Below are 21,126 nucleotides of genomic sequence, written 5' to 3'. Positions count from 1 at the left end.
TTTATTTTCAATAATCGTATCGTTAAGTGAGGCCTGGCCCGCCTGGTACCTGCAAAATTTACGAGCGTATGTCAGGAATTTCCCGGGAGAGTGTCGGTTAGTTTGGATATCGATTGACAAACAGGACCTCTTATTAACCGTCCCGCTTGGATATCTGATCGAAAAGCTTCCGCTGACAGGTCCGTCGGCAGGAGCCATAGATAAATCTACGCAAATCCCACCCCGTTGATTGATAGAGCCTAGAGCTATCATGACATATATAGTCCCTTGACGATGATGGGACGTTCCGTAATTTTCCTAATATCTCGGTGCACGCAAATACACGCGTGCTATCATATTACTTCATCACATACTCTGTGCTTGTGAATACACAAGGTTTAGATTCATCTTCGATGCATCTCAATTAGTAATGATGATAATCGATACATCTCACATTGTGTATTCACATATGAATGGCACACAAATTGTTACAGACAAACCTGAAATTTTCGTTTTTCCGGATTAAATTAATTCCATACGAAAGCTAAACAGAAAATGCTTTTATAAAATGTAATATTCTGAAAGCTCTATTGTTGTGTGTAAAAATATTATTACATTAAAACATTTTATATTATTAATAAAATGTAACAATAAGCAAATACTAATTTTCCAATAATAAATTAATATCAAAAATGTTTTTTTAAAAAAAAAAGACAAGCATAAAGATATAAAAACAGTTGTATGCAACAGAAAGTTAAAAAATATTAATTAAAATACATATATTCAACATGTAACTTAAATAGAATCGTGGTTCTAATTTTTCTCTACGCTTACTTATGTTAATCTGTTAGCTTTTCACGCGTTGTTATAGCGTGTTGTCTTGGTCATATATGAACTTTTACTGCTACTAATCAGCTGATCAACTGATCGTAGTACTGTACTAATTACATAACGGCACACACGTACTACGCAAGCACATATGCGCGCTGTGTTCATTATAACTCATTCATATTGTGATACGTGCAACGTATTTTCAAAACGTTATAACTCGGTAACAAATTGACAATGATAACAAAAACGACAAAACAAATATCAAATAAAGACAAGTTCATCCACATTTCATAAAATGGTGCAATAATACAAAATTTCGATTCAAAATATGAAATACATAGATTAATAATAAATCCTTTTTAAAAGGAATACATCTTTTTCAATATTAACTAATTATAAAATATTATTTTTCAATATTAATTAATTTTCAATCTTAAAGCAGTGGATATTCGCATGCTAGTCTATTATTATAACAGAAACATACATCAATCCATTTTCTAATTACATGTCTAAGCTACGAGGCAAGAGTTCTAGGGTTAATTAACAACAGGATACTGTTTCGGGGATACACTTACCAGATATGTACATATACATATATATATATATATTGTATTATATTCTAGTGTTATAGACTCTTAAAAGTAAAGACTCATTATGTTACAAATAACGGTAAAAATAAAAGACCAGCCAAATATGGATAATTGTGAATGCTATTAGCAGTTATAATTTTAATTTATTTTTAACAAAGTTTACAGGACATTATATATTAAAGACTCTGAATTTACAATTGCCACATACAGTTACCATATAAATTTGAAGAGAGTCATTCTAAAACGGTATTTCTTCGCACATGAGAAAATTTATAAAAAATATGAAGAACTTTTTATAATTTAAATAATACTTTTTTAAATATGTTAGGTGCGTTGTACGATTTTTATTGATAGATTCTTATAACTTTGATAAATCATGACAATTATGTTTTAAGACAAAACTCCGTGTAAAGTAAATAAACGTTTCACAATGATTCTTCTCCTTCGTCTGAACGTGACATATTGAGGTACAAGATCCACTTTTTACAAGCTGATAAACATTCAATCATTTACAAGATGAAGGACGCAGTCTCTGCTAATTCCGCTTTCCTTTAAGGATGCATTTACACGTTCCAGTCTCTTCGGTGAATATCTTTAAAGAACCAAATTAATCGTGAGGTTGAGATTAAAAAGTAAATAAGAAAAAGTCAGATATTTTTTTACCCGCTCAAAACTACTTTGTATCCTCTATGGCCAGATGTTTGCATAGCTTTATCAAGTAATTCATACAATCTCGCCACCGATTCGTTGGCGAACACATGCACCAGATATATAGTGCTACCGGTTAATGATCTAACTTTCAATCGCAACTCGCCAGGCTTTCCAGTCGCCTCGTTAACCTGATGCAATAACGGTGCCTGAAAGCGCAAACGTTAGATTTGCAAGTGATTAATGTATGAATGCACCTTATTTCTAGTAAAACGCAATTTATTTGACTTCCCGCGCGATTGGATACATTTCTCACCATACTCTTCCTCGCGCAAGTAGCGGATTTTGAGTAACGAGGATGTTTCGTCGCGGAACATCCGGCGATGGGATTGGCGATCTTGAGCTGACCGACTTTATTGATTTCCGCTATGCTCGATGCCTTTGGCCGTAACACCGATTGCATGCCAACACCTAATCGTTCTCCCGACAAACTAGCGGATCTCGAACGCGGTCGAAGGTGGTTTCCGGCGGTGTTCAGTCGACTGGAAAAATTTAATTCGATTAAATAAATGGTACTATAATTCAACAGGATAAAGATAAATGTCAGTTCTATTTTTTATTTATCTCGGGGAAAACCTGAATGATGATCTGTTGGAACAACTGTGATATTTTGTCCTGCTATTACTGGAAAGTTTCAAAGCATCTCTCAATTTGGATGACTGCTCTTCATTTATAGATATATCGTATTCCGTATTTTTTGTAGCCAGTTCTCTCTTTTTTAAAATAAAAATATTTATAATATTTGAACATTTTAATAAAACAGAAGTCGCTTTACCTTTTCTCGCCGACTGCTTCGTGCTAATTCAGCGTTAATATGAGACTGAAGGTGAGAATGAGAACAAACGTTATTATGCGAGGCTAAAATTTGCGATCTCAGAGAATATAAATCGACAGAAGATGTTTCCGAAGAGGCCTTAAACTTCGGTAGACTAGCAGAAGGTATGGGAAATAAAAAGTATTCTATTAGAAATAGAGTATTCTATGTGTGCGTTATATAAATTTGTTAACAGTTATAGAATATTTCATACATAATTGTAAAGAAAAATTAATAAATTTGCTTGCTTTTGACATTTAAGTTTTATATGAAAATATAACAAGCAAATGCTTATAAATTTATTTATTCTGTTTAAATAATGATACCGGCTTGTTGGAAGAGATAAAAGCGGAACATTCGGAAAAGTGCAAGTGTTATCTGTTGTTGAAGGATTAGCACAACCAGGTCGTTGAAGAATATTATTTGACCTGCGTAAGCTCGCCGATAACAAGTTATCTGCTGGCGATTGCTTCCCCAAGCGATATCCTTGACCAGGAAAGTTAGTGGAGTCGCCTACGTATAATTCTGTTCTATGATCTTCTATCTGTAAGGGTGAGTAAAAATTTAAATATATATCTCAAAATTGATTGTAAAATATTTAAACGGCGGAAAGTTGCAAAGTTGTGTGGAATAGCGATCAATTAAAATTTTACTAATAATGTGGAATAGCGATCAATCAAAATTTTACTAATCGATTTTGCATTCGTCAGAAAAATCGCAACAGAAAAAAATATAAACTAATATATTTTAAAATATTTAATGATTTACCGTAAAGGGCACTCCATCAGGAAACTCTTGTTGCAATTCAGATGGAAAGTAACCATCTAGAATATCGCGTATGAACGAAGTTGTAAATGGAGCATCATAAGATCGTAACGGCCCTCCTTTGACGGTCATACCGTTTTTATATAATCTTAGTGCTATGCAGACGGGTGTCTTTAATGAAAAAAATGCCAATTAATAAGCATCATCAGCATAAGCAGTCACTAATTTTTATTTTAATAATAATTTTTATTTTAATAATAATTTTTATTTTATTTTAATATTATACATTTTTATTTTTATTTTAATAATTAATTATTAATAAATATTTTTTCTATTTATAGATATAAATTAATGTATTTGATATTTAAAATATTTATATTAATATATTTGATATTTAAAATTGATATTATGGCAAAAAGATATGTTGAGTAATTTTAATTAATAGAAGCATAAATGCATTACAAAATGAAAATGTTACTTTAAAAGTCGCTCCGCCTCCTTTCTCGTTATGATGAATGTGAACTTCGCCCTTTCCAGCAGCTAGGTTTAACTGATCGATATTTACAACTAGCTGATCATAACAGGCATCGATATAATTACTACAATAAAATTACTGATAATTAAATCGATTACTTTTGCACCTTAATTAATAATGTTTACTCTAGTTACTTGCTACCAGCGTTCTTCGTCGTCACGTTTTTCGTATCGCCGATCCATATCAGTCCGTAATCACTTAAGAACTTCTACAATATCCAAATATCACAATTGCTAAAACTGCTATTGACAAGTAAATATATTTAAAAAATAAATTTAAACCTCCATTTCATGAATCTTGTGCTCCAGTGTGAAACATCGTTGATAGAAGTATTCGGAATTGGTGGCTTGATTTTGTTGCTCCTTCTTTCGTAAGAGTTCCTGATTTTTATATTTAGTTTCCCACTCTTTGATCTATATCAAAATTATATATTAAAAAATATAAATCTTACACTACATATAAACAAAACAAATAGCACACACAACGAAATATCAATCTGCGAATAAATTTACCGAACGTCAAATAATTTAATAATACGGAGTAAAAACTAGTTCTTTGTCAAGTTAAATATAAATGTAAATTTGGATTTGAATATGATAATTCTAAATTTTGGAAAAAAAAGAGCGTACAGAGAACCTTCCGCTTTAGGCGCCCAATTTCTTGATCTTTAGTTCGCAATCCTTCCTCGGCTTTTGTCAGAACGGATTTCATTTTTCGCATTTGTGACTCAGCAAGATATAATTGCTTCGTCAACATACCGATAAGCTCACTTTCTGGAATTAACACATTTTGAGATAGTAAAGAAAAGTATGATGTTAAATATAGAAATTATGTACAAAGTTCAAAACTCTCTTTAAAAATGCTGATAAATCTTTGTGTATTTAAATATAAATATAAATATAAATATAAATATAAAATATAAATAAAATATAAATAAAATATAAAAATATATACAAATGATAAGTTAATTACAATAATAATTAACTTATCAACGCACATATATAATGTTATATTTAAAGGAAAAGGTTTCGATTCTAAGTGTAAAGAAAGTTTAGGATTACCTTCTTCGATTACGCCATTTATAGGAACGGAGTTTCTAAGCATCTTGGGAGTATTGTTCCATAATTTTCTCGCGGAAAAATTTGCGTTAGAAACCTGACAATAACAATGATAATATAATCCGACATATTTGTTGGCATTTTATATGTGTAAAAGATATCACACAGCTACCGTTTTGTTGATTCGAGTCGAAGATTTGCAATAATTGAGCATTTTGCTGTCTTCCAATGAATCTGTCTTGAGATTTAGAGAATCCTTTGTGGTTTCTGATATGCATGTTGATGAAGGCAATGTTTTCAATCTAGAATATTACGTTATTTTCCCTTAACGAATAATATGCTGGATAGTAGCGAGCAAAGTTTTTCATCGTTCTGAATATGACATTCCAATGTAACCTACTTGCAATTACTGTCATGTGACAGACTTAAGGGATTCCTTGGATTTCTTTTTTTTGGCTGAATTGCGGGATTTGTTTGGTTCATGTTATGGTTGATGGCATTAATTAATGGATTCGACAACATTTACATGAATTTTCTTACGTCGCCAAAAAGTTATTCGTCCGAAGTTGTATTTATAATATGCGACGCAAGAAAAATCGATTCCAATTCAATATGATGAAAGTAACGATAATTATCATATAACGTGAAAGCAGAAAAATTTTTTATTTACATATACTTTTTCTTACTTTGAAAATTAAACACTAGAAATATAATAATTCCGTTTTATATTTTACGTCAATATTTTTCTGTTTGATAATTAGCGAAATATCTAATACAGTCATTAAGATTAATATATTTCATGAGTATAATTTAACATTAGCAAATTTCGAAGTCCTTGTTCTAATTGTACAAAAAGATTTATGTCTTAATTACGTTTTAAAATATGTAGTAAAAGTAAAAAAAAGACCTTCATTGAATCGACTTGACCCATAAATTATTGTTAACTATGTGCAATAACATAGGTACACACAGTCAAATTGAAAAATAAAAAATGATAGCTCTTACAACATTTACATTGCAAATTGAAAGAATATATATATAATAAGAACATAATAAACATATATTATTTTAATTATCGTAAAATATATTATATACGAGAACCTAATTTAAACATATAAAAAAATATATTTACATATAAATACATAAAAGTTTACATATTACAATAATTACATACAAAATGCATACATGTAGATATGTAAATAAATTTTACATACAGAGTATTTTGCAAATATTTAAATACTGTTAAAACCAAACTTATTTTTTGAGTCAGATTTTTTGAAACTCACGAAAACATTTTTCTTAACTTAGAAGTCGTATTTTCTCAATTACGAAAAAGATAACAAACTACATTTAAGTAGAACCTACAAATATACGTTCCTAAAAATTTATTTATTTATAAAAAACTAATTTTAATAATGAGCATTGCAAGCATTGCAAGCATTGATACAATCTCATTGATGAGTCATACATCCAGTTCCGCATGTCGCGCGCTACAGCTCTTCGCGTCGACGCAACTCTCGATCGATTGCAGTGCATCGCTTGGGCACAGATCACGTGACACTGCGGCGGCGCAATCGTCATCAATAGAGCCGACGACGACGAGTAGCAAGAGGCTCATCAGAGGTTCATCGCGCCGGCGATCGTGTTTCTGGTGTGACGTTTAACCAGTGCTGTTCGTTTCACCTCGCCTTGTTTGACCGCTTTGTCGCACCCGTTCTCTCGGTTTTATCGCAAAACAAAGTGCCTTCTTCACTTGCCAACGCGAGTGAATACGACGTTGCGGCACTAAATAATCGCCTCGTGTGCCGCCGCGTGGATGAAAATGCCGCGCAAGAGAACGTTCACACTTCACGAAGTGTTCGCTGGACGCAGAAACGGCACGAAGGTAAGTCCCGCTCGTCTGTCCTTTAATTTGCGCGATTCTTGTGACTTGTCACTCTTAAAAACAGCCGATAGACCATGTGGTGCTTCTCACAATAAGGAGGTCAAAAAGTTGGTTTAACCTCTAAACGGTTTGCAGTGCCTATGACTGACTCCGATAACATAGTTTCTCGAGAGTCATTTGCGAACTATATTTTTCGCGAACTGCATCAATCTAACATTGTAACGTTTCTTAATTGACACATATTCCTAGACTCGTAATTAAAAATTAAATATGATTGATGAACATGTAAAAAATATTTGTCCTTGTTTCTCTCAAATATTTTGAAGTTTATTGCTGTATGTATTCGACACTGCTACAATGACTGACTGACAAAATTTTTTCTTCTTGAACAATGCTTTGGAATAATTTTCTGTGTAGTTAGAATCTCCCATTGTTGTCTTCTGCATATAAAAATTGGGATTATCTAACAGCTTGAGAGAGAACAAAGGTGACCTAAGGTGACATTAGTGTAAAAATTGTAGAGTTGTTCTGATGATTAAGTGTCATTTGCGAATAACATGGTTTTACAGCTTTCACTTAACATATTCATCGAATAAACTGCAATTTTGAATATCAAATGTTAAAATTTTCTATCAAAATCAATATAAGTCATTAAACGAATATGTAGATACATTTGAATTATTCATGATTAGTTCTATAATCAAACGAAAATCGGACATATTTATTTAATTATAGGAAAACTACTTTCAAAGTACAAAAAATGTTTATTAAAAAAATATATAGACAAATAAATAAAATAGCATGCAATAGTAGTTTACAAAAAATTGAATATAATTAGATGAATATCTTATAAGAACTATATTTAAATTTCGCGAACATTTACTATGATTCTTGGAAACATTTTAAAAAATTAGAAAAAAAACAATAACATTATTAACATTAAAAGTACTTATAAAATAAATTGAAAACGAATGTTTCTTTAAATGAGATTGAAATAAATAATCAGGCGAAGCATATATTTATTCAGATGATTACAGATTAAATATTACTGAATTTTTAAAAATACTCATTATTTCTAAAAAGATAAATAATATATTTCCAGATCCAACATATTAATGTATTGACACACACATTACATATATTAAAAACATCCATATCTTTGTATCTACAATAAATTAAAATTCAATTTAAAAATCTCAAATGATTTCCTTGTATGTAAATGAGTTTGTTTGCAATTTAGTCACGATTGCAGATAATATCCTTGAATTATGTTATGTAATCAGAAAATTGTTAAGCAAAAAGGTCAAGATTTGCTTTGATACCTGTTGCACAGCTGTTGTAAAAATATGATAAACTGCTAAGTCACTGCATTTTCTTCCACTGTATTACGTGTCATTTTCTTTATTTGTTAATAATATATATTTTGTTAATAAATATATATTTGTTAAAATAAATATTTACAATATACGTTATATGATCTTTTTTGTGTAACATTATATTGTATTTTATTTGGCAAACGTTTATTTGACAGCTTGATATGAAGAATTTAATTTGCGATTGTAATATTATACTTACGCAATGGTATGTAACATTCTATTTCTTAGAAATGAAACTACAATGAATGCGCTGCATACACAATTATATCCGCGTACGCTTTCATGCCAGCTTCGAGCTACAATTCCATTGGTCGAGCTGCATGACCCGCCTTGATTATAAAGTTGATAAGGTCAACTGTTTGATAATTAAACCCAATAATACGAACGGAGAAATTTCTTCTTGAACACTTGATGATAAATTGAGGAAAGTACTATAAATCATTAAACTTAATTGGCCCAAATTATTGCGCAAAATTGTACTAATATATACATATTTCACTAATTCTTATATCGTAAATAAAGTAACACGCACATTAAGAGACTCTTGAGACTAAGATCGAGCAAAATATGTATTAATCGTGTGTTTTTATAATGACAAAATATCGATCGATGAAACAGTTTGTATGTCTCATCGCGAAGAATATACTTCAAAATGTTCTAAGCGCTTGAAATAATTTATGAGTATGTGTAATACACTTTATATCGACAACTGCATATACATACATACTATCTGTAGGAAAAATAGTGTAAATCCTTATCATAAATCATGCGAAGACTTGTCTGTATCGTCAGAGAGATATGAATGACTAATGTTTTCCTAGATACACCTGTCATTCTAGCAGTTTTAGTTTGCCCCTAATCATTATCTTTGGTAGAGTGGTCAACTATTTATTTCATCGATCAGAAACTGTCAAATTATGAAAAATAAAATTCTCGATAGATTATGAATTTTTACAAAATGATATGCGCCAATTTCGCATATTTTTGCTGCTTATTTTCGTCGATCTGAATGCATCTCTTTCAAAATTATTTTTTAGAATTGTTTTATCGGAAGAATGTTAAGATTGTCGGATCTGTTACTAACAAGTTCAATTAGTTGCATAACTGATGTAACACATTTCTGAGTTCTCACGTTCATTTAACCTGATTCTTACATAAAATAATCATTTGAAAGTCATGCTGTTTGAGAAACATAATTTTTTTTTTTTTTTTTAAGTATATCTTACAGACTCCGTTAATAAGTATTAATGATGACGTCTTTGATGATTACTTTGTTATCGCATATGCTCATTTATCATACTACTAATATTTTTTTTTGAGAAGTTAATCAAGCATGTCTAATATTTCTATCACTAACAAAATAGCAATAAGCAATAATTTTGTTATTAACGTACATATATCATTCATTTGCAGTCATTTTTCTACTTTAACTAAGCACATAATTTACTTGTTATTCTTTTTTTGCGGTAATTATCTTGGAAGATTATTAATTTTAAATGTTTTGAGTTTTATGCATGATCGTCAATAATTGATCGATTAAAAATGTTCAACAGTTATATCACATGTTCTTCGTAATAGATGTTCCACATCTGTATTTCGCATTTCGTTTCGTATCAAAAGCACGATCGAAAACCGGCGCGATGGTGGGGTATCTTCGAGATAGTCAACGTCTCGTGGTTCGGTCGCCTTTCAGTGCCGGCACTTCGTTCCGTCAACAACCATATTAGTTGCACCGCGATTTATTCCGTTTCTCACACGCTTCGAAATGTGTTAAATCTTGTGAAATTTTAACGAAGTTCTTTTACGTGTGTCTCTCTTTTTTTATTCTTGACGTAAGTGACTTTGCGGATATGATGTTGACGCCGCAATTTTTCTCATTTGTCAAAAGTACACGTTAAACTTTGCTAACTGTTTATCAGTCATGGTATGTCGGAATCGTTCCACATTCGAAATCATGAAAAATGAAGATAGTGTTGCTTTTTTTAAATTTTCTTGTCACTGCTAACAAATCACATTTTATCAAATTGTGCTAATTGGAATCATAATGGAATATCACTCCACATTGATCTCACTTCGATAGTGACTTAACGTGACTCTCTGAAAATGAAGATATTATCATTGAGTATTACATTAATCTATCAAAGTTGATAAATTTTAGAACTTTAGAATTGTTTTATCGGAAGGATGTTAAGATTGTTAGATCTGTTGCTAACAAGTTCAATTAGTTGCACTGATGTAACATATTTGTGAGTTCTCACGTTCATTTAACTTGATTCTTACATAAAATAATCATTTGAAAGTCATTCTGTTTGAGAAACATCAATTATTTAAATTATTTAAGAAGTAATTATTTAAAAAGTTTATCTCTTTATGTAATTTATACAAAGTAATTATTCTGAGATACTCTATATTATCCACACAAGTCTTTAGTCTAGTTTAAACTTTATATAATGCCTCGCCGCATATATTTTAGGAGTTTTTTAATTTTTTATAAGAAATAAAAAAAAATAGGTATAATATTGATGTTGCAATTTTTGCATTGCATTACAAGCTAAAAGTCATGCTTATTGAGTTTTGTAATTAACAAATCAACGAATTTCGCTATAAACACGCTTTTTTTAGTACATTATCTTTATTGATATGTAATATTCCTTAATTTTTGTATGTATTTATTATTATATGGTTAATATATGTTATTCAAATAGTCACAAGTTATTCAAACATTTTACCTTGAGACATTGAATGTAAATAAAGTAAAGGATACTGTTACTGTTTTCGTTTTCTTGCTAATACGCAGTCGCAGTATTTAAACTGATTCACAAAGTTTACATAATGTTATAGTAAAACTTAAAATAACAAGTTTATCTGTACAAAATATTACAAAATTATTCTTTTGTTGCAGATTTTTGTACGATACTCTTTACATGCACACGGAGAAAATTTTATATCACACACACACACACACACACACACAAAAATTACTACGTAAAAAATTATTAATTTTAACTATACTATATATTAATTTTTACGTAGTAAAAATTATTAATTTTTACTACGTAAAAAATTTTTTAATAATTTTTTACGTAGTAATTTTTGATATAAAATTTTCTCCGTGTGGTAACAATTATTTTTTTTATTCTTTATTTTTAAAATATCTTGTGCTTTATAAAATTAATCATGTAAATTGTGATAATACTATATTGCTAAAATAAAATAATAATTTTTTAATAAAACTTGTACAAAAATTTTTACTTTATATATACAGATAATTTATATACACAGATTACATTATAAATTTTCAAATACTATACATATCTTTATTTCAGTTATATTATTTTTCATGTAGAATTTCTTTTTGCATTATTATTTATGATATGTATTTTACGACAAACTCCATCATTCTGCGTACGTTATGCATAAATAATAATCTTATTTGATGGCGAAAATTTCTTTTGTAAATATTCCAAGTACGATTTTAATTATTCTTGTGCTTCACATAAATTACATAGTTAAATATTTTATTTAAATTTTGCAAATATAAAATTTGAACCAGAAATATGCACATAAATTTTCAAAAGTGGAAAATTACGTTGTTTGATTTAAATGAGATCCCTTTTCATTATCCGATGTACCTCTGTCTTATCTTTAATATTCAATGCATTTCTACAGAATGTTCCAAATTACTTTTCTTCAATCATAGATGCTTTATCGAATTTATGAAAGATTTTAGGACAATAAAAAATATAAACAAAGTCTTTAAACATTTAATAATTGAAAATTAACAGAGACAAAAATTATGAACAAATACTAAAGACAATTTTTTCTTATGATGAAATTAATCTCTCTTATCGTATCCTTAATGGATAATGCGTCGACTTCATAAATAAATTTTTGCGGAGGTTTCCGCGAAGAGCTTCAAGAATGTCGATATGAGTTTCATGTAGGAATTTCATCTCATTCTCACAAGTCATGACCTCGATCCACTATTTTCAAATACCTTACGATGTTATTGTCATTGTATTATATATTCAACAATACGGAAGTTCGTACAAATTATTTAATGTTTATGACTCCGTGCAGGCTGAAGCTCGTTTTTGTAAAATAATTATTAAATTAAATTCTCTCTTTTACAGAACCCGAGGTGATCTTCGTGCTTTCATTCTATACAAGAGATTCATTTCTGTACCTCGTTCAAATATCAGTACCTCCGCAGGAAAAATGGAAGAATCTCAAAGGTGAAAGATTAGATTTTTAAACACATGCTTGTGTTTTTACTTGTGCTTTCTATATTTACATTATCATTTGTGTATAATAGTGCATAACTTTTATTTATTTTAGATAAAAAAAAGTGCTTAGTTATGTATGTTATGATAATTTTATTTTAATTCTCATTATTACTTTTTATCTTGCTCGCAAGTATTAGAGTTGAAATAAATGAAGCAATTAAGTTATATATATTAAATTATAAAAATTCTACTGTGTGTTTGTAAGACGAGAATTGCAAAATCTCATCGCCGGTTTATATTCTGCGTACCTTTACATATTCTGAAATATATTTTATTTTGCAGATATGAGGAATCTGATGTGTGTAAAGAACGACCATCTTACAGCTTACGAAAATTAGGAGGTGATTCTTCATAAAATGACTTAAAATAGTTTATAAAAAAAGATCATAAAAGAATTGATAATTATTAGACTTTATAGTGCAAAGTCGTCGAGTATTGCGCCGTCCTTGATAAAACAACGACTTCCTCATTGCAGACATGGTGCCAGCGCGGGTCGTGCTGTATATGCTCTCATTTTCTGGATTCCTTGTGTCTTTCATGATGAGGACGGACATTAATATCGCCATGGTGGCCATGGTGAAGTTGCCGTCAACATCGAACAATGAAACCGCCGTGGTAACATCTCACTGTTACACAATGACGAATGCGTCACATGCGGAGAACACCACTGTAATCAGACCGGAGGTGAGCTGTTGCGGATATTGCGATAAATTGCATAGCATATAATTTTTTTTTTATTATATACCGTTTTGTTATGTATGATCTTCAAAATAATAGAGAAGGGAAAATCTTCCCAATCTGCGTCAATCGAAAATGATTTTTTTGTTACGTTGCCTCTATCGAGTTTTTTTCCATAGTATCAATACCAGAAATGATTTGCGAAATGTATCAGTATATTGCGCCACATGTTTATTCACTCACAGGTCGGTTCAGTCGAGCTACTCCGTTGTATAATGACTGGCACGATTAACGTCACCAAACCTGTTGAGTATGATAAATGGGTTATGAGTACCATTAGCATTGTCCAACATAAATATACATATATAAATATTCACATATCATGCCGGGGAACATAGCATATTAATGTATTTGATATGTCTAAAAAGTAATTAATATAAAAATAAAACATAAATACATTAAATAATTATTGAAAAAATTATTTATTTGCAATATGTACTCATTTATGTACACTTTAATGGAATTTAGCTATCACAAAGCAAAATATTAGCAATAATGAAGTTGAATAAAATTTGATCATGATGATAAATTCATCATAATAATAATTTTAAAAAAATTAATGAACAATAGAGATTTATAAAAATTATAATCGGCGTATATTAAAAGTCACGCACATTCTTCTTCTTTATATTTTCTCAGAAATTATAAAATCGCAAAATTGTTTTACGGCTATATAATTTTTAAAGAAATGATCAATAAACAATCGAAATCTCGTTCCTAAACTATACTACAAATTCTTATTGACAGGATGCTGGCGAGTTCGAATGGAGTTCAGCCACCCAATCGGCCATTCTCAGTTCTTTTTACTGGTGTTATATACTTTCGCAAATGCTCGGCGGTGTTCTCACTCAATACTTCGGCACTAAAACCATATTCGGCGGATCGCAGGCTGTCACTGCTCTCTGCAGCCTGCTTATGCCGATTGCCGCAGATATGCATTACGGGGCCATGATAGCATTACGTAGTATACAGGGCGTTGCAAGTGTGAGTCTTTAAATAATTTTAAAGTAGTACATTGAAAAATTTTATACGCAAAATAAATAATTAGGAAGCATTATAGGAACAGCTAAAGAAATATATACCAATTTTTAAAATGTCTTTTAGCTGTCTTTTAATCACTGTTTGAGCTTTTGTATTATTCGAGATAGCAATGACAAATTTTCGTGATTTACTTTTATCTTTCTTTATGAAAATAGGGACTCACGTGGCCCGCGATGTATGCTGTAATTGGACACTGGATTCCACCTGTGGAACGTTCACGTTTCATGTCTTCCTTTCAAGGTACGTTAAGAAAATTCCGGTCGTTAATAGATTTTCGTGTGTTACAGTGAAACTTCGATATATTCGATTTATAATTAGGTCAATGCGTACCGTCATATTGCATCACAAATATAACGCCGCAAAATAAAAGTCACATTACTCCTCTCGATTGTGTTCTCGTGAATACTAATGCACGCTTCTTTCAGAATGGAATACGGAAGTTCGAATGAGAAGCAATTAACTGACGATAACCAGTAGATCTAAACATTATATTATTGTTTCAGTCAAAATTCCGGAGCAAGAAAATAATTTCTTGTTAAAATGCGAATATAGTTACTCTCAGTAAACGCCGCACACCGATCTGCGCGAATTATCAGTTGTTCGTGATCCCGTACAGTTCATCTCTACGAGGTTGCATTCGCCGGACCGAGGGGTATACTCAACAGCGACCGCTCAACAGCATGAGAAAGGCCGAGTATACTTCCAGCTGGTAGAATCAGCCGGGCTCGTCGAACATGTACATTGTATATATTTGTCTCTCTTATGTCTATGCATCAGTTCTGTCTTTCGACATCCACTTGTCTGTAATACAAGTTAATCTAATCGTCCTTCTCACTCAAACTTTTCCAGAGATGGACCAGAAATTTCGTTTCACACACTTGCGATACGGCGTGTTTCTCTTTTCGCTTATCGATAACCGATAAATTTAAACTACTGGAATTCTCGCTGCTAACACGAGGCTGCGTCCATAAATGATGTTACATGCTTATTGATTGATATTCGTTGAACAAATGTAATTTAATACGCATGAACGCAATGTGCACGAGCTTCTTAATATTAAAAGTACTTCTTCTATCGACTAAAAATTATACTCCTACTCTCTGCGTGCTACGGCGACAAAAAAGCTGCTGAAAAAAGGTGACTTTTTTCAACTCACACGTGTATATACGTTGGTTTATTAACTTTTCATTGCTGCGCACTTATCTCACGATTCCGATCTCTCTGTGTAAGAAGAGTGAGTACTCATTTTGCAGGTAGAACGAGAGTTCATGCTCTTATTATTTTTACAGACATAGAAGTTTCATTGTCCCACTATTAACAGCTCCATCGTATTCTATCCTCGTCCTCGCGCACTAAGTCTCTACTTGAATCGCTTTACAGGGTGAGATACGTACGCCGCGATCAAGGAGCGATCATCATCACGCATGAGTCGTAACAAAGCAAGACGAAGGCCAAGCATCATGTTTCAGCTTCCTTCCGGGTCGTAGGGTGAGCTACTCCTAACATCTAGGTTGTCTATATTCAGGGTTCAGCATCGGCATCGGATTGACTTACCCACTGTGCGCGTTCATCATCGCCCATTTCGGATGGCGTGCCGTGTTCTACACCAGTGGCAGCATCGGCCTCATTTGGTGCGTCTTCTGGTACTTCTGCGCCTTCGATACTCCCGCCTCGCATCCCAGAATATCCAAGCTGGAGCTCCGTTACATTCAGGAAGGTGTTAGGAACCAAGTTATCGGCGCGAATGAGGTAGAGCGATGTGCATCTGCCATTTCGGCGATTAAACCGACATTCGCACGGGATGCGCGCTAAAATAAACGTATTTGTAGGACCTGCCTGTTCCTTGGAAATCTATACTTACTTCCTTGCCGGCTTGGGCTATCGGTATCACGACCTTCGGAAGAATATGGGTACACTATGTCTTTATCATTCCCGGTCCGATGTACATGAAGACGGTTTTAGGATTCAGTATACAGGCAGTGCGTATCTATTTGCGTCAGGAATATATGTCTATTTTAACTTTTTTTTTTTTAATCTACTGCTGGAAATAATAAATTTATTCTTGTTTTCAGAACGGTATTCTGTCCGGTGCGCCATTTATCTGCAGCTACTTAAGTTCCGTTGTGTTTTGCTACGTGGCAGATCTCCTAGTTACTCGGAAAATTTTGACTTTACTCACTGTGCGCAAGATATTCACCGCGTTATGTAAGTTCACATTTATCGTTTTCCTGAAATACTTGGAAATTGCATCACATTTTTTTTTTCCTCATAGCTCAAGTGGTTCCTGGAATTCTCGTAGTTTTAATTGGATACTTAGGCTGCGATATTATTATCGCTTTAATTATATGGTTCATAGCTGTTACTCTTATAACAGCTGGTTACGCGGGTGCAATGGCTAATATCGTTGATATCGCACCTAATTTTGCCGGTGAGTATTTTCGCGATCATATTGTTTCCTTAACAGTTTTCCGATACTTTTACGAATCGATATTTTATTTTCAGGACCGGTGTTGGCATTTGCACAAACAATTCATATGACCGCCAGTTTCCTATCGCCTATAGCAGCTGGTCTGCTCACACAGGAAAGCGTAAGTATTAGAAATACTTTCTTATTTTAGTTTTGTCTATTCATATCCGTTAAACAAACATTAAATATTAAAAATGTTCTTTGTTTAACAAAAAATGATTTCTTTTGAACTAAAATTAAGAGTTTAAAGTGATATAATATTTTTAATAGCAATCTCTCGACGCGTGGAGAAAAGTATTTGCGGTCACTGCCTGTGTGTCCTGCAGCACGTATATTGCCTATCAGATTTTCGGTACAGCAGATATACAAGCGTGGAACTATCCTGATCAAAAATATCCTCCATCTATGCAAGAATCTATACCGTTAAATGAGAAAGTTCGTAAAAAGAGCAGCATCATTCCGAGCCGAACAAACTCGTCGGAACAATCGTAATATATCTTTATTTCATTTAATTAATCAATTTTATTAAATTGGTTGTTTATGTTTCCGCTTATCGTCATTCCTTACGTTAAACTTGCTTCCTTAGCTCTTTTAACAAACAAACAAACAAAATAACACGCAAATATAGCTCAATGTATATGAAAGATATCTATTTTCAATACTGTTCTTGTAAATAGATCTGATTGTTAATAACGAGAGAAATATAGAAATATAGTCAGGGTATTATAATGAAGAGATAATATTTTTATGAAGCGAATGTCTCAGGTATGTTAAAACGTTCTGATCGGTTTTCAACTTGAATTGTATATCACAAATGCACAAATATTTGAAGAAACAATCGCTGAAGCATAGAAAGCAGTTTTTGCAATTTTATAGTGAATTGATCAAATAATTTGCGAAATAAAAACGGCTTTGCCCTCTTAACAATGTCAATAGCGTTTCCAGACGAGTGGTGCTAAGACGCATTGAAAACGGTCTTCTTTATTTACGTGTCGTTTAAGAGCTGCATAACTCGGGTAGCAGTTTTATATATCTTGCTTGGATGATATTAATATATTAATAAAGAGAAGGAAGAATCGGAATATAAAAATTGTAAGAAAATATAAAAGCGGCAGAAAAAATTAAAATTGAAAGATAACTATTTAAAAAGAGAGAGAACATTGCCTGATAGGCGTACACATATTGTCTGCATCGCGGATTCAAATTCAGGACCAAATGTTAGCAATAGTGTCAATCTGCTAACAATTTTACTTACTGGAAAGTTGTGCAGTTCCAGCTTAATCTAAACGAAGTATTGTTCTGGTTTGCTATTGGCATTGTCAAAGAAACAATCTAGATAGGATTAATTCAATATAAAATTTCCAGAACTTTTGTGATAGGTAATGTACGATATTGCTCGATTTTGTTTATTTATATGCATTATCTATTAGAAATTTATTGTACAGTAATTTATTCGTATGACGCGGATCTCGTAAAGGTAACCAAACAGTTACTTATTTCGTTTTTTATTTTGACGAAGTTTCGGAAAAACTTGAAGATCTATATCTACATATATATCTTCAATATATCTCAATATATTTCACTTTAAGATATTGCCTAAAATTTCTAAAAATATGACACTCGTGAAGCTTGCATATGTTTAAAATATACAAAATATTAAAGTACTTATCGTGAATTTAGCGATATTTAAAATATAACTCTGTTAAAGACACAAATTTTATTTACACAGTTCTTCAAATAGAGAATAAAAATGCAATCATGAATTAGAGTGAGACATCAGGATTAATAGTACTTATGTTAGTACCTCTGTTTACAATCAGTGCCTTGTAGTACTTATGTATAGATCTTCAAGTTGATAATAAAGCTCGAACGGAGCTCTCTTGATACATCTAGTAATTTTTACAAATTAGCGTAGATCTCTGGCAAAATGTTCAGGGTTATATTAAAAATTAACACTATTAACATTATTAACCTGCCATTGTACCGTGATGCAAAAGAATATTTATTGTCTAGCATCATGAGATACGTATTACACAAATCGATTTATAGAAAAACTACGCTCTATTTAGATCGTATAGTAATAAATATATTCAATTGTGTAAATGTTGTAAGAAATTATTTTGTCGATTATTAGTTTTTTAAGAATTATAAATGTATGTTACAATAATTCCATGAACAACGTATGTGCACAACTTTTTAGTAAATAAGTCATGCAAGTATTATATATCATTTTCATAAAACATTCATCCAAAAATCGAATTAAAAAAATATTAATAGAAAAAAGGCGATAAGAATCACAATGCGGTGCGATAATAATTGCAATGCAATTTCTTTATTATCAAAAGTTACAAATTATAAAACGTTTTGGCTCTTCAGTCTGACATTATAATCGATAATCAACCTGAACATGCGGCTGTCAGCTGTCATTCATCGACGTGCCGACAGGTGTAACGTGATTGAACCCTTATACTGAGCGCGACCCAATTTGTTAATCAAACACTTAAGAGTCCACGTGGACTATTTTCGCTAAATTTTTTGGCAATTTGGCGTGAAGTATGATCAATACTCGAGAGTTTAGAAATGACAAGAGTTCAAGTTTACGCGCAAGTATCAATCACGTTACATCCGATTACATCGCGGTGACAGCCGCATGTCAATTGGATTACATGCCTGTTAAACCAAAGATGGTCTTGCTAGACTGAAGAAGGCCCGAAAATGGGCTAAAACATTCCATTTTATATCTTTTAATAATAAAGAAATTTTTTTCGTTCTGTTATATGTAGTTCTTATAGTCTTTTTATTAATATTTTGTCATTGTTATACCCATACATTACTCTATTAATCAAACTAACTTTTTCTTTTAATCTTATCTCCTTATTCGCGGACAAAGTACTTTATATATTAATAAATTAAGTATTTTAGTATTCTTACAAATACGTATATAAGATTTCTACATTAATGATTGTGTTCTTATATGTTTGCATGCATACATTGCAATATTTCTGTCACGTTTAATATATTTGTAGAAATTAGTTATAAACTTTGCAATTGAAGAAAATACTATTGTTTTTATTACGTGGAACCTTAAGAGAAGTTATTTTCTCACAGAAATTAATTTTTTTCATGAAAATTGTAGTAAGCAATTATTACTGAATAAATAGATCAAAATTTTATTGCGTTTTTTTCTTGCGAGATTCATTATTTATCTTATGTGTTGCTTATAATTATATGAATGTAATGTGATATAAATATATTCAAAATTCGTGCTTATGGAAACATTTTCAGTTCATTAAAAATTATAAACTCGTAACTTTGCATAAAGGCAAACCATTTTTCGGGTGACGTTTTTATTGTGTACATGAAATTATTTTTTTTAGTTTTGAAATCTTAATTTGCTATATTTTAAACTTATGTATTAAACATTATACGCAATTGATACATTTATCTAAACTTAGAACGATGCAAAATCCGCGAAAGCGACTAATATTGAAAAGAGATAAATGGTACGATGACCTGACAAATGCGATAAGAACAATTGCAACTATACACATATAGATATATGACGCAAATTGTGTACGACGAATAGATAGTATAAAAATATTAACTGGAATTATACAAATAAATTATGAGAGAAATCTCAAAAATGTGTAGAAATACGAGATAAATTAAATAAATTTAGGTAGATTTAAGTATTAGCAAATATGATGTTAATAAAAATATAAATCAAGTCATAAAAAATCTATTTGTAATTTATTTGAAATATTAATTACAATAAAAAAGTTTATAATTTCATATAATTTTAACAGTAATGCGTTTAGATTACTATAAAAAATAAACCTTTTTTTATTAAAATAAATCTTACTACAATTCGTTCCACATTTGCCATTAAAAAGATTGAAAAATCTGAGTTATCTCTTTGCGAGAGTATTTTATATATATCGTCTAAGCTTATCAACTTTAATTCAACTAATTCAGTATAAATGTCATAGAAAGTTTTTCCTTAATCACGTTTTAATCAAAGCTTCTCGAAAAAATGCCTGGAATGAACAATTG

At 31.2% G+C, this 21,126-nt stretch overlaps 2 protein-coding genes and 1 long non-coding RNA gene across 6 annotated transcripts; 1 reads left to right on the top strand and 2 right to left on the bottom strand.

The window, feature by feature from the left end:
- Positions 1-1,012: 1,012 nt before the first annotated feature.
- On the bottom strand, positions 1,013-6,703 carry LOC105670091 (uncharacterized). Of its 2 annotated transcripts, none has more exons than XM_067353985.1 (14): positions 5,681-6,703; positions 5,453-5,604; positions 5,284-5,377; positions 4,859-4,995; positions 4,504-4,635; positions 4,357-4,430; positions 4,166-4,286; positions 3,691-3,858; positions 3,249-3,466; positions 2,884-3,037; positions 2,685-2,821; positions 2,365-2,590; positions 2,064-2,257; positions 1,013-1,992 (listed from the first exon to the last, which is right to left on the bottom strand). In XM_067353985.1, exons 2-14 carry the CDS (start codon positions 5,492-5,494, stop codon positions 1,902-1,904), a joined length of 1,788 nt encoding a protein of 595 aa, XP_067210086.1. In that variant the 5' UTR covers positions 5,495-5,604; positions 5,681-6,703; the 3' UTR covers positions 1,013-1,901. The 2 variants fall into 2 exon arrangements, with proteins under 2 accessions (XP_067210086.1, XP_067210085.1); XM_067353984.1 differs by having other exon boundaries at positions 1,014-1,992; positions 5,453-5,582.
- Positions 6,704-6,905: 202 nt separating this feature from the next.
- LOC105670101 (Major Facilitator Superfamily Transporter 17) lies at positions 6,906-19,849 on the top strand. Of its 3 annotated transcripts, none has more exons than XM_067353989.1 (12): positions 6,906-7,165; positions 12,675-12,776; positions 13,110-13,168; positions 13,303-13,511; positions 14,313-14,549; positions 14,762-14,846; positions 16,132-16,355; positions 16,436-16,585; positions 16,679-16,811; positions 16,879-17,034; positions 17,109-17,194; positions 17,344-19,849. In XM_067353989.1, exons 2-12 carry the CDS (start codon positions 12,760-12,762, stop codon positions 17,563-17,565), a joined length of 1,578 nt encoding a protein of 525 aa, XP_067210090.1. In that variant the 5' UTR covers positions 6,906-7,165; positions 12,675-12,759; the 3' UTR covers positions 17,566-19,849. The 3 variants fall into 3 exon arrangements, with proteins under 3 accessions (XP_067210090.1, XP_067210089.1, XP_067210091.1); XM_067353988.1 differs by lacking the exon at positions 6,906-7,165 and adding an exon at positions 9,714-10,373; XM_067353990.1 differs by lacking the exon at positions 6,906-7,165 and adding an exon at positions 10,446-10,465.
- Positions 13,356-14,317, bottom strand: LOC136999610 (uncharacterized). The gene is made up of 3 exons (XR_010889931.1): positions 14,180-14,317; positions 13,573-13,808; positions 13,356-13,494 (listed from the first exon to the last, which is right to left on the bottom strand). It is a non-coding gene; the product is annotated as an uncharacterized lncRNA (long non-coding RNA).
- Positions 19,850-21,126: the final 1,277 nt, after the last annotated feature.

Source organism: Linepithema humile, chromosome 4 (genome assembly GCF_040581485.1).
Source record: "Linepithema humile isolate Giens D197 chromosome 4, Lhum_UNIL_v1.0, whole genome shotgun sequence".
NCBI classification, from domain to species: domain Eukaryota; kingdom Metazoa; phylum Arthropoda; class Insecta; order Hymenoptera; family Formicidae; genus Linepithema; species Linepithema humile.
The sequence above is the reverse complement of the archived record's forward strand: the minus strand, read 5'-3'. Positions and strand labels throughout refer to the sequence as shown.

Excerpts from the sequence above, each read along its gene's own strand:
- LOC105670091 (XM_067353984.1), bottom strand. The coding sequence starts at position 5,802 with ATGTTGTCGAATCCATTAATTAATGCCATCAACCATAACATGAACCAA. Across the intron at positions 4,636-4,858 it reads TTGGGCGCCTAAAGCGGAAG|ATCAAAGAGTGGGAAACTAA; the intron begins GTTCTCTGTACG and ends ATTTTGATATAG. Across the intron at positions 4,431-4,503 it reads ACAAGATTCATGAAATGGAG|AAGTTCTTAAGTGATTACGG; the intron begins GTTTAAATTTAT and ends TGGATATTGTAG.
- LOC105670101 (XM_067353989.1), top strand. Across the intron at positions 16,812-16,878 it reads CAAGATATTCACCGCGTTAT|CTCAAGTGGTTCCTGGAATT; the intron begins GTAAGTTCACAT and ends TTTTCCTCATAG. Across the intron at positions 17,035-17,108 it reads TATCGCACCTAATTTTGCCG|GACCGGTGTTGGCATTTGCA; the intron begins GTGAGTATTTTC and ends TTTTATTTTCAG.